The sequence below is a fragment of the Panthera leo genome, chromosome C2 (genome assembly GCF_018350215.1).
Source record: "Panthera leo isolate Ple1 chromosome C2, P.leo_Ple1_pat1.1, whole genome shotgun sequence".
Lineage (NCBI taxonomy): Eukaryota > Metazoa > Chordata > Mammalia > Carnivora > Felidae > Panthera > Panthera leo.
In genome coordinates, this window is record NC_056687.1 from 121,189,507 (window position 1) to 121,203,010 (window position 13,504).

Sequence of the window (13,504 nt, forward strand, 5' to 3'; positions counted from 1 at the left end):
CATGACATTCAGACAATGCTCTTGAGTCTCAATCCAAGAAGAAGCCAATCATATGAATATATGGGAAAAGATCATTCCAGGTAGAGGCAGGAAAAAGTGTGGTTGTTTAAGAAACAGCAAGGTGACCAGTTTTATAAGTGGAACAGACTAAGCAAGGGATAGTGGTAGGGGATGAAGTCAGAAGGGAAACAGGGGCTGGATCATGTGGACCCTCAAGGACTGGGGCGTTGGGTGTGTATTTGAAATGTCAGTAAGGAGCCATTAGAGATTTGGTGGATAATTGCATGACCTGACTTACCATCTTAGAAAGTTTGTCCTGACTGCTGAGTCAATAGATTGAAGAGGGGCATAGTAGAAGCAGGAGACTCATTTGGCACTTAACTCAGTAGTTCAGACACACGCACAGGTCTTAGAGAGGCATTAGTAAACACATACTCAAATATTTACATCCTTATTTTCTGTTTCTCATGTTACATTTCTCTTACGAGAGCAGGTTTTTTGTGAAGAGTTGTTTTTGCCTTATCCATGCCATAGTAGGCCTCATGATTACAAATGATAGCGACCCTATTCAAAATAGCTTAAGGCAAAAAATGGAATGTGTTGATTCACATAACTGAAAAGTTTGGAGTAGTGTGGCTTCAAACATATCTGGATTCAGGGGATCACATGATGGTGTCAGGGATCTAGTCTCCCTTTTTCCATCTCTTGGCTCTATATGGTAGCAGAATACCCTATATTGGCCTTATAATTCTTAGAAGAAGAGAGGGAACTTTTCTTTTTTAGCGTGTATATTTCAGATTCCCTGGAGGAGCTTTGGTTGACCCTGCTTGGCCCACATGTTCAGTTAGACAAGTGGAGAAAGAAGTGGGCCAGGTCTGGGTCATGGGTCCGCTTTTGTTGAAACAGCACAATTGAAGCTCAAGGATTAACAGCCATACTGAAACTACATGGATTGTGGGATGGGTCATTTTGCAAAAAGTAAGTTCTGTAAAGCTGGCAATATATTCATTGTTTCTGAGATAAAATTGTTGTCAAATGGTATCTAGTAGCCACTGATACGCTTCATGACCACAAATGCAGGTGTGTTCTAACTTAAGCTCCCTCAATATACAATCAAGAATTTGGAAGGTAATTTGATGTGTATTTTGAGCCTTGTCAAATAATCTTTTAAAAAATATGTAAGCCTTTGGGTGCCTGGGTGGCTCAGTTGGTTAAGCGTCCGACTTTGGCACAGGTCATGATCTCATGCTTTGTGGGGTTGAGCCCCGCATTGAGCTATGTGTTGATGGCTCACAGCCTAGAATCTGCTTCAGATTCAATGCCTCTCTCTCTCTCTCTCTCTCTCTCTCTCTCTCTCTCTCTCTGTCTCTCTGTGTGTGTCTCTCTGTGCACCTCCCCGACTCACCCTCTCTCTCTCAAAAATAAATAAAAAACATTTTTAAAAATGTAAGCCATGATACTCATTATAGAAAAATTAGAAAATACAGATAAGGAAACGGCATAGAGATTAGCAGCAGAATTTTGCCTAGGAAGACATCTGGTATATATACAAGCGTGTGTGTATGTAAAAAATATATGTATATATTTCTAATAAAAATGTCATGCTGTTTTGTAACCTACTGTTTAGCTTAATCTCTGTGATGAATGTCTTTTCTTATCTTAATATCTCTGCAACCATTTTAAATGACTGTTTTATGTTATCTACTAAATAGGCATTATACTTTTTTAATATTGGCCATTAAGTTATTTCTATTTTTATATATTTTAAAAAAATTTTTTAATGTTTATTTATTTTTGAGAGAAAGTGAGTGGGGAGGGGCAGAGAGAGAGAAAGACACAGAATCTGAAGAGGCTCCAGGCTCTGAGCTGTCAGCACAGAGCCTGACTCGGGGCTCAAACTCACAAGCCTTGAGATCATGACCTGAGCCGAAGTCAGACGCTTAACCGACTGAGCCACCCAGGTGCCCCTCTATTTTTATATTTTTTAAGTTTATTTATATTTCTAGAGGGAGAGTGAGGGGCAGTGGAGGAGGGGAAGAGACAGGGGGACAGACAAACTGAAGCGGGCTCTGCACTGAAAGAAGAGAGCCTGATGTGGGGCTCAAACTCACAAACTGTGAGATCGTGACCTAAGCTGAAGTCGGATGCTTAACTGACTGAACCACTGAGGCACCCCAAGTTATTTCCATTTTTTTTTTAAACTTTCTTTCTTTCTTTCTTTCTTTTTTCTTTTTTTTTTTTTTCTTACTCATTGGATTATTCTCATAAGGCAAAGTCTTAATGAAATTACTGGCCGAAAGGGTGTGTGCTTTTGGGGGCTTTTGTTTCATATTGCTAAATTGCATTTCAGAAAGGTTGCACCGATTTATATATTCATCAGTGGTATATGAGAGTGCCATTCCCCTTTTTTTTTTTTTTTTTTTTTAATGTTTATTTTTGAGAGAAAGAAAAAGCGAATGCATGAGAGCAGGGGAGGGAGCAGAGAGAAGGGGACAGAGGATCTGAAGCAGGCTCTGTGCTGTCAGCAGTGAGCTCTAGGCTCCAACTCATGAACTGTGAGATCATGACCTGAGTAGCTCAACTGACTGGGCCACTCAGGCGCCCGCCCCCCCCCCCCCCCCGTTATTTTCTTTTTAATCTTTGTCAGTATAATCAGCAAAAAATGGTATGTAATTTATTCATTTCCCTCATTACTAACTAAGTCAAACTGGTATGTTGTATGTTCATTCATTCATTGGTCCCTTGCATCTCCTATGAATTGACTGTCAGTGTTGAAAAGTTAAAAGCCATTACCATTACCATTTGAATAACAATCCACACTTGAACATTGCTTTCATTAATAATCATATTCACATAATTATTTAATTTGATCTAAGGAGCTCTCTGAGTTTGTTGTGCACGTGTTTTGTCAGCTCCATTTTGCAGTGATTGTTCCAAGATCACCTTGCTTGTAAATGTCAGAGCTGAACTTGGAATACAAATCATCTCATTCTGAATCTTGTCTTTCAGTTGTCAATCTAAATATGTTAATGTCAATGAAATTATAATGCTGTTAGTGGGAAATATGGTTTTATTCTTAAAAACTAGGCTTGGATATTTTTTATTCTACAGACATTTAGTGACTGTTTACAGTGTGCAGCACAGTGTTTGAATAACCCAGTAGAAGCCTTTTCTCAGGACCTTGTTAGGTAAAAAATTTTACATAAAATGAGTTCACCTTTTTCTTTTGCTCTGTGAACCATTATTATTATATCCTTTTTAAGTAGAATAAGGGAAAAGGCTGTTTTTAAATGCCTTTCCTAGCCAACTTTTTCTATTCTCAAATAATCCTTTTTTGTCTTTAAACTGTAAAGTGTTTATGAAAGCAGAAATTATTACATTTTTGAAATTTTAATTAAATTAATTTTGGTGTTTATTTAAAGTCTAGATACAAACACTTCTCCATCTACTGGACCCAAATCAGCATATAGTATTGACCCACAACTGACCTTTGTCTTTTTAGTGTGTAATTTGTTGGTTATTAAGATGCAAATGTACTTCTGTTTAAAAGTTTCCAAATTGATTCACTGCTTCACTCTGCAGAAGTTGGCCATTAAGAGCAGGTGTTTAAGCATAACAGTAACTCAGTAACTGTGAACTCTCTCCACTGTGAATATGTGGTTTCAGTTGAGGTTTTTGCCGTTATCTTTGTTTAGTAACAAAAAGGTATAAACTAATGCTTTTGAAATAATTGTAACACATGTATTAAATGATCACATTGTATTAACCTTGGAATATTAAAGTCTGTCTTCGCCTTCTTTGCTTTCTTTTTACAGTAGAACACCAATGAAAGTTTTGTCTTTCTCTTTTTATAGCAAAAAATTTTGTTATAAAAGGGCGGCATGTTAGTGATGCCACAGTAAACTCTTGGCATTTACAAGTAAAGCTCGCCATTAATATTTGTGAACAACTCTGGAGATCCATGTAGTGGTAATTTGTTGCAAATTTTGTTGCAAAGGGTTTACTTCTAATAGCATACTTATAAGAAGCTAGATAGAATTAAGTATCTGCACCATTATATACATAGGATTAAGAAGCTGCATTTTAGATGTCTTCTGCTCAGCTGCTGTCATAAAAATTTGGTATTCAATGAGAGAAATAGGTTTGCATCAGAATTACTTTTCCATGATGTGAATGATATGTAGAAATATTTCTGGTAACATATCTCTTGACAAAAAGAAACAGCATTAGTAGTGCATTTGAATTATTAAATAATGAAATAATTAGCTCTTACATTATGAAATTGTGAAGTATCAAATGAGTTCTCATGAAGAATATATAATGCTAATACAGTGTGTAGTTTAAAAACAACACAAGTGCACAGACATAAAGTTATAAACCTTTGTGTGCTTTAAAATCTTTTCAGTGTGGTAGTACTTTGAAAGGATGTTTGAGGTACCAAGTTAGCATTTGGTAGATTACAAATCTACAAGGATTAAAACAATAGCATAATAGTAATAGTAGAACAACTTATTAGAATCTTGCTTTATGTCAAGTTTTCAAAAATGTAGAGTCTTTTCATTCCTGGCTCTATAATAAATTTTTTAAACTCTGTTTGATGATACTACTGTATTTAGCTCTATGATTCCAAGAAGTCCAGTGGCCATCACATTAAATGAAATAAATTGCCTCAAGGTGAATTTATAGTTACACTTGTTATAGATAGCCCCCAGGTATCATATTAAAGTAATGAAGGTTAACATGAATTGAGCACTTTGTGCCTTACACTGGGCTAGATGCTTTATATGAATTATCTTAATCTTTCTAATAACCTAAACTGATGATAAGCACTTCTAGCACCAGTTCAGAAGACTGAGGTATAGAGAGCTTGTGTGATTTGAACATGACCATGTGTCTTACTGAACCAGAATATGAGCCCAAGCAGTTGTATTTGAGACCAGTAGATCTCACCTCTGTGGTATAGTATTAATGGTCTTTATCTGATCCATTACGTATCACAATGTTGAAAAACGCATAATAGGCAGTGATTGTGAACAGTAAAAATTAAGGGCAACATGAAAATGGAATTTTGGTAAATCTGTTGGCAGCTTCATGGCCAACATGAAGCTTTCATGTGAAAGCCACAACTTGCTTTCAAAAAAACCATCAGTAAAATCTGTAGGTCTCAGTTCTGCTCACAAGTAACATTATTTCATTGATTTTTATCTTAATCTGTACAATTCCTGCTTTTCCCATTGCAAGCAACATTTTCTTTTAATTTCTACTCCTATTGTTGATATAATTAATTCATTTTTATGTGGCTGTGTTTATTATTTTACATGGAATCTTCAGTGGAAGGTATAAAATAACTTATTAAATGATCACATAATACTTAAGATTCTGTTTTTAATTTTTAAAACTATTTTATTCAGGTTGGTTTGCCTTCCACAAATGCAGAACTAAGAGGATTTATAGATCAGAATCTCAGTCCAACAAAAGGTAAGGACAGTTGAATAGAAATTTTCTGCATTGAGCCAGTTTGATTGCATTTGTTTTATAAAATATGCAGCTATGAGTATTGCTTTACGTATAATGATTGTTATATAATATCACTGGGTTGTGTTATAATATACCAAATAACTTATATCATATGAAACTCAGTTCTGAGAGGTGGGGAGAGAGTGAGGTTGAGTGTGTGTGATATTTGTGTTACTTTTCTCCATCTCTCTCCTAAGAGGTCTCTAAGACCACCCTTGATAAATGATCCTCCTGCTGTTGAAACTAACTGTTCAAGCTACTTTTTTTCTTGATTTTCTTGTTGGATAGTCCTACATCCTAGTAGTTTAACTTGTAAGGAAGTACAGTAGAATGAATGAATATACATAACACTTCTGTATCTAATATATGGTTTACTGGAGGAATGCTTATATCAGAAATCTGACCCACCAGTACAGGAATTTATGCAGGACACTGTCTGTATCTTTCAGTATGTATCTTTCATCAGTATCTTTTAGTATGTAAAGATAATATACTGAAATATTTATGGTTGAAATGATACGATGTTTGGGATTGCTTCACAATAATCCACTGGGGGAAGAAGAGTAAAGTGAGTGAAATTATAGATAAACTGTCTATGAGTTGATTAAGTATTTTAAGCTGGGTGGATAGCTGTAAGGGGTTTCATTATTCCTTTCTCTCTTCCTTTGTATATGTTTGAAATTTTTCATTATAAAGGTAGGAACAAAATAGATGTCATTATATACACATAGCTATGAGAGAAACATCAGCTTCCTCAAAGGGTTTATGTCCAAGGTAGGCTATATGCTCTGGAGAGAAGAGTAGAGAAGTCTGTATTTCAGTATTAAAAAAATCTAGTTTAATAATGAGAATGTCTGTGAGAATTTAATTATGTGTATGAAACAGTGAAAGAGACACCACAAGCCTTAATGCTTTTCATTTTCCCCCAATTTTTTCATTGTAGTAAAATACACAGAACATAAAATTTACAACTTTAACCATTTTTACGTGTACAGCTCAGTGGTATTAAGTACATTCATGTTGTGTGGCCATCACCACCATCCATATCCATAACTCTTTTCACCTTGTGAAATTCAAATTCTATACTCTTTAAACAATAACCCCCCACTCTCCTTTTCCCTGTTGTCTCTGGCAACCACTGTTCTTCCTGTCTCTATGATTTTGACTACTCTAGGTACCACATGTAAGTGGAATCCTAATAGTAATTGTCATTTTGTGACTGGCTTATTTCAGTTAACATAATGTCCTCAAGGTTCATCTATATTGTAGTATATGTCAAAATTTCCTTCCTTTTTAAGGCTGAATACTATTCTATTGTGTATGTATACCACTTTTGCTTATCATTCATCCATCACTGGACACCTGGGTTGCTTCAGTGTTTTAGCTGTTGTGGATAATGCTTTTATGAATAAGGGAGTACAAATATCTCTTTGGGACCCTTCTTTTAATTCTTTTGGGTATATACCTAGAAGTGGAATTTCTGTGTCATATGGTAATTCTATTTTTAATTTTTTGGAGGAATTACCATTCTGATTTCCACAGTAGCTGTACCATTTTACATCCCTACCAACAGTGCACAAAGGTTCCAGTTTCTCCACATCCTTGTCAACATTTATTTGTTTTTTGTTTTATTATAGCCATCCTGGTAGATATGAAGTGATATCTCACTGTAATTTTGATTTGCATTTCTTTAGTAACTAGTCGTGTTGAGCATCTTTTTATGTGCTTACTGGCCATTTATATATCTTCTTTGAAAGGTCTACTCCAGTTTTTGGAGTTGTGTTTTAGGGATTCTTTATGTATGCTGGATATTGATCCCTTACGAGATAAATGATTTGCAGATATTTTCTTCTGTTCAGTAGGTTGTCTTTTCTCTTTCTTGATCATCTCTTTGGATGTGCAAAAGTTCTTTATTTAGCGGAAGTCTAGTTCATCTGTTTTTTTCTTTTGTTGTCTGTGCTTTTCTTGTCACATCCATCACATGGTTGCCAAATCCAGTGTCATGAAGATTTTCCTCAATGCTTCCTTCTGAGAATTGTATAGTCTTGGTTCTTTAGTTTAGGTCTTTGATCCATTTTGAGTTAATTTTTATATAAGGTAAGGATCAAATTGGCATATGGATAACCAGTTTTTCCATTACAGTTTATAATAGAGGTCAAGGTCTTAGCACCCTGTCAAAAATAAGTTGGCCATATATGTGAAGGTTTATTTCTGGGCTTTTTATTATTTCCCCTTAGTATATATGTCTGTCCATATGTCAGTACCATAATGGGGTTTTTTAAATTAATTAATTTATTTTTGAGAGAGAGAAAGCAGGCGGGAGTGGCAGAGAGAGAGGGAGACGGAATCCCGAGCAAGCTCTGTGCTGTCAGCACAGAGCCCAGTGTGGGGCTCAAACTCACAGAATGGTGAGATCATGACCTGAGCCAAAACCAAGAGTCGGACACTTAACTGACTGAGCCACCCAGGCACCCCCAGTACCATTATGTTTTAAATTATTGTAGTTTTGTAATAAGTTTCAAAGTTGAGAAGTGTGAGCCCTTTAACATTATTATTTTTTAAGATTATTCTGCTATTTAGGATTCCTTGTAATTCCACATGAATTTGAGGATCAGCTTTTCCATTTCTGTAAAAAAAAAAAGGCTGTTAGAATTTTGATCGAGATTGCATTGAATCTGTAAATCGCTTTAGTTTTATTGACACCTTAACAATGTGAAGTCTTCCTATTCATCAAAATATTTCATATATTCAGGGCCTGTTTGATTGTATCATTTCTTTTTGAAGTAAGAAATATGTTCTGGAAATAGATAATGGTGGTGATGGTTATACAACTTTGTGAACATACTGGAAACCACTGAATTGTACTTTAAAAGGTAAATTTTTGGTATGTGAATTATACCTTTATTTAAAAAAAAAAACAACCACCAACCACTTTCTTTAACTTGATGTCTGTTTCCAGCTCTGATTTGTTCTTCCCCTCATTGTCAAACTTCTGGAAGAAGCTATACACTTATAATCCCATTCTCAGCTTTAATTTACTCCTCTGCCCAATGTAATCTGGCTTTGACTCCAATAATCCACTGAAACTGCTCTTGGTCTTTGTTTTTTTTCTTTGTTGTTTATCAGCTTTTCATGCAGTTAATTTCCCCTCTTGTTTTTTAAATAATATTTTACTTTTAGAATAGTTTTAGATATGCAGAGAAATTATAGAGAGAGTTCAAGAGAGTTCTCATAAACCCCTTAGTCAGTTTCTCCTACTGCTAACATCATACATTGGTTTAGTACAGTTTTTTCAATTAATGAGCCAAAATCAACGTATGTTAATTAACAGAAGTCCAACTTCTTCAGATTTCCTTAATTTTTAGCTAATGTTCTCTTTCTGTTCCAGGAGAGCATCCAGGATACCACATTACATTTCATGACCATCATCCTTAGCCTCCTTTTGGCTATGACAGTATCTCAGACTTTCTGTGTTTTTAATGACAGTTTTGAGGAGTGTTCAGGTATTTTGTAGAATGTCCCTCCATTGGGATTTTTCTGATGTGTTTCTCATGATTAGATTGGAGTTATGAGTTTTTGAGAAGAACCACAGAGATAAAGTGCCATTCTCATCACAGCATATCAAAGGTCCATACTATCAACATGACTTATCATTGTCGATGTGAACTTTGATCACTTGGCTGAGGTAATGTTTGTCCTGCTTCTGTACTATAAAGTGACTTTTTAACCTCTCCCCCTTTCCATACTGTAGTCTTTGGAAGGAAGTCATTATGTGGAACCCATATTTGAGAAGTGGAGAGGTTGCTCTACTTCTGGGAGGGGGAGTATCTACATAATTTATTTGGAATTCTTTTCCACCCTAGATTTGTCTCTTCTCTCTTGTTTCTTCACTTATTTATTTAATGCTTGATTTATATTATTTAGTTTGTACCTGATATTTCGTTTATACTCTGGGTTATAGTCCAATACTTACTTAATTTTCTGCTTGAGTTGATACAGCTGTGGCCACAGTTGGTTTTCTGTGTTCCTTTGGCATATGTCCCTTGTTGCGGGTGTGGTTTTGTGTTTGTTTTTGTTTTGAGCGCTTATTTCTTTAGCACTCCAAGATGTTCCAGGCTCATTTTACATTATTTCTTGCCTACTTCTCAGATCAGCCATTTTCCCAAAGATTCCTGATTCCTTTTAATGGAGAATGTTTTTAGAAACCAAGATCTCGGTGCTGAATGAACTCATTGCTCCTGGGATGGTGTCTTTCTTTTTGAATCACTCGTTTTTATGTGTCTGTGATACCACACTTTTTAAGACTTTCATAAGAAAGCAGTATAGTGTAGCAGTTAAGAACAAGGGCTCTAGAGGACTCAGTGTGATCTGATCTTGGTTGTACTTCTTACACCCAACCAAGTGTGTAAACCTGAGCAAGTTGATCTCCCTAAACCAAAGTATCCACATCTATAATGAAGCAGGTAGCAATAAGTTGCTTAGAGAGTGTCTAAGGATTAAATGAGGTAGCGCACATAAATCACTTAGTACAACACCTAGCACATAGTAAGCATTCATTAAGTGCTTGCTCCTTTTCCTCATATTAATATTTTCATCTTCCTTTTTGTCTGCTCTCTTTCAGTCTACTCTGCTGGCTCTCTCTCTGTCTCCTAAATGTTAATGTTCCAGGGGCAGCTTGGGTGGCTCAGTCAGTTAAGTGTCCAACTTTGGCTCAAGTCATGATCTCGTGGTTCATGGGTTCGAGCCCTGCGTCAGGCTGTGTGCTGACAGCTCAGAGCCTGGAGCCTGCTTCGGATTCTGTGTCTCCCTCTCTCTCTGCCCCTCCCCTGCTTGTGCTCTGTTTCTCTCTTAAAAATAAATAAAAACATTAACAAATTTTTTAAATGTTAGTTTTCCATGGGGTTTTGTCTTAGGTTTTTTTTCTCATTTTGTAAATTCTCCACAGGCAATTTCATCTATTCATCATTGCTGTAGTTATCATTTACTTTGTATGTGGACTATTGTCAAATCTATATCTCTGACCCAAATTTGTCTTGAGATTTTGTATAGCCAGTTGCTTATTGGATGCCTTCACTGAGTAACTTAAAGCATCTCAGGCTCAAACTCCAGAATTAAAGTAATTATTTCACCTCTCAAAACCTGCTTTCCCCTTTTCCTTATCTTACTGAATAGTAGTACCATCCACCCTTTGCCTAAACCAGAGATTGAGGTCTCATATTTGATTCCTTTTCTTTCTCTCTGCTTCTAGTCAAATCATTTATAAGGCTTGTTGGTTCTGCGTCCTCAGTCTCTCAGTCCTCCCCAACCGTTTTCTCTATCTTTGTTGCTAATATCTTAGTTCAGACTACGATAAATCGTTTCCTGGATTACTGTGACTGTTGTACTTACTTCCAGATTTCTTTCTTTCTGTTTCATTACTGTAGTATAGCTCTCAAACACAAACCTCAACAGTCTTTCCATGTTAAAAAAATTAGTTTAGTAGTTCCTTATTGCCCTCAAGATAAAGTCTAAACTCTGATTTGAAAGATCTGTGGGGCGCCTGGCTGGCTCAGTTGGTAGAGCATGTGACTGTTGATCTCAGGGTTGTGAGTTTGAGCCCCATGTTGGGTGTAGAGATTACTTAAGAATAAAATCTTAAAAAAATAAATCAAATAAAAAATCCTTCATGTTAGAGTTCTTGCTTTTATCCAGAGCCTTATCTCAGATACCTCTTCTTCTGCCACTTTGCACTACGTTCTCTCTTTCACTTTCTGTCTCTGTCTGTCTCCGTCCATCTGTACACACCTCTCTGTGCCTGGAACTCTGTGATCCCTGACATGGTCTTCTACTCCACTCCTGACACATATTACACCTGGCTAATTTCAGTTCATTATTCACATCTAAGTTTACGTCTTATTTCCACTTGGCCCATAAGCCTCTAATACTCTCTCCTTATCCCTTTTGTAGTATTTATCACACTGTACTTTAATGACTCATTTACTTATTTGTCCCCCTCCCCGGACTCTGTAAGTCAAAAACCTTTTCTTAATTCATCATTGTATCTCTAGGACAAGTATTTCAAAGTATCTATCCCACAGTATCTGTCTCAAACTAGGAACATCGTTGAAAGAATGTTATGTCCTTACCTTCTGTCTATAATTTCTTTGACCACTGGGCAAATTCCTATTTACTCTTTAAAATCTAGCTGACCACGAATTCCTTTGTAGCTCCTTGTTACTACAGTTCCTTTCTGTTAGTTAACCTTTGGACCTGTACATACTATATTATTGTCCTTATCACATTATATTGTATTTCTTTATAGATTGTCCTTTTCTTTTGCTAAACTCTGAGCTCCTTGAGAGCAGGGTCCTTTTTCCTATTTTTGTCTTCAGAATCTCGCTTGGTGTCTAGCACAGTTATATTCAGTAAATACTGAATTGCAAGAGTTTGTTTTGCTATGTTTCCAGACTTGTAATAAAAATGTTTATTTATCTAAACGTTGAGAAGTAAGCGTAGAAGGAACTTACCTTAAAACTTTCTGAACAAAGTGTTAAGGAATTTAGAGTGAGGAAGGTTTCTGAACTTTTTGTCTTAGGACACATAACTAAGAGTTGGAGCTTAAAAATTACTAATTAATTAAAATAAGAACAAGCCTGAAGATAATTATATTCAGTCATAACCAGGCGAGTAGTAGAGGATTTAAAAGCAATAGAGTATTTGTATGTCCTGGTTATGAATCATGTAACTGTGCATTATTGAGGAAAACGAAAGGTAAAAATCCTGTGACATACAACTTCACTTTGTGTGGTGTCGAAAGTCCATCAGTGTCTTTGGTGAAGACCAAGGATCTCTCAGTTATCTGGAAGGTGCATGCTGTTGGGTGGTCTGTACGTTTGGATATTTCTGCATGTGGAAAGAGGCCATACTTGCCTGCAAGCTATACACAGTCCTCTGGGAAGCTGCCTGATCAGCAGCTGCTAGGAGGGTTGCACTTGTGGGATGAATTGCTCATGTCTTTGCAGGCAAGTGAGGTCTGCCATATATTCCCCGCTTGTTCCTTTATAACCTCAGCAGAGCAATTCCACTTTGCCAGCTCCTTCATTGCTTGCACATCAAATTTAAAATATGCATATCTTATACTGACTGCCAGTTCTCCACTATCCAAGAGATTGCAATACCCTATGGCTATTAAAAGTTCAGCCTATTAAAATGAATTCAGCAACTTGAAAGAGGGAATCACTGAATAATCAAACAGATTCCTCCTGTGGAAACAGAGCTAATGGAAAAGATGAGAGAAAGCCGTGATAGAAAAGGGAATGAAAACTCTCAAGAGGATACAGTTGCAACATAGAAAAAGTTGTTTTGGAACTAAAAATATATTCAGAATTCTTAAATCTAAGAAAGATTGAAAATAAGAAATGGCCAAAGATGTACAATGAGCAAAACAATATTGATATCAAATAAAATACACTAAAAGTCTCAAGGCATTAAAGGGAAGAAAGGAATATTGTATAGTGAAACAAGGGAAAAAAATCCAACCAACAACCAAATTTTTAGAAAATGGGCAAACCTTGTGAATAAGGGGTGCCTGGGTGGCTCAGTTGGTTAAGCATCCAACTTCAGCTCAGGTCATCATCTCGTGGTCCATGGTCCGTGAGTTCGAGCCCCACGTCTGGCTCTGTGCTGACAGCTCAGAGCCCGGAGCCTGCTTTGGATTCTGTGTCTCCCTCTATTTGCCTCTCCCCCTCTCATGCTCTGTCTCTGTCTCAAAATAATAAACATTAAAAAGAAAGTTATGAATAAACAGTTACAGAAAAAGAAATATTAATGGTTCTTACACAGATAAAAAGGTACTGTACCTCATTCATAAAACGTGTAATTTGAAAGTACACTGAATACCACTTCCCACTCTATAAGATTGGTGAATATTAAGAAGTTTGATAAAACACTGTTGTGAAGAGTATAGGGTAACATGTTCTCTTACACTGCTGGTAGGAGCATAAATTAG

At 36.3% G+C, this 13,504-nt stretch overlaps 1 protein-coding gene and 1 non-coding gene across 7 annotated transcripts in view; both read left to right on the top strand.

Moving 5' to 3' along the window:
• The window catches only part of TFDP2 (transcription factor Dp-2), a 188,709-nt gene that overhangs the window by 59,000 nt on the left and 116,205 nt on the right, over nucleotides 1-13,504 (top strand). For 4 of the 6 annotated variants that reach the window (XM_042954720.1, XM_042954715.1, XM_042954716.1 and 1 more), the window contains exon 3: nucleotides 5,412-5,478. In XM_042954720.1, coding sequence (XP_042810654.1) covers nucleotides 5,412-5,478 — 67 coding nt within the window. Of the gene's footprint in view, nucleotides 1-906; nucleotides 979-3,111; nucleotides 3,189-5,411; nucleotides 5,479-13,504 lie in introns of all 6 variants that reach the window. The other 2 variants (XM_042954718.1, XM_042954717.1) reach the window with 2 other exon arrangements.
• On the top strand, nucleotides 11,055-11,127 carry TRNAN-GUU. The gene has a single exon. It is a non-coding gene; the product is annotated as a tRNA-Asn (tRNA).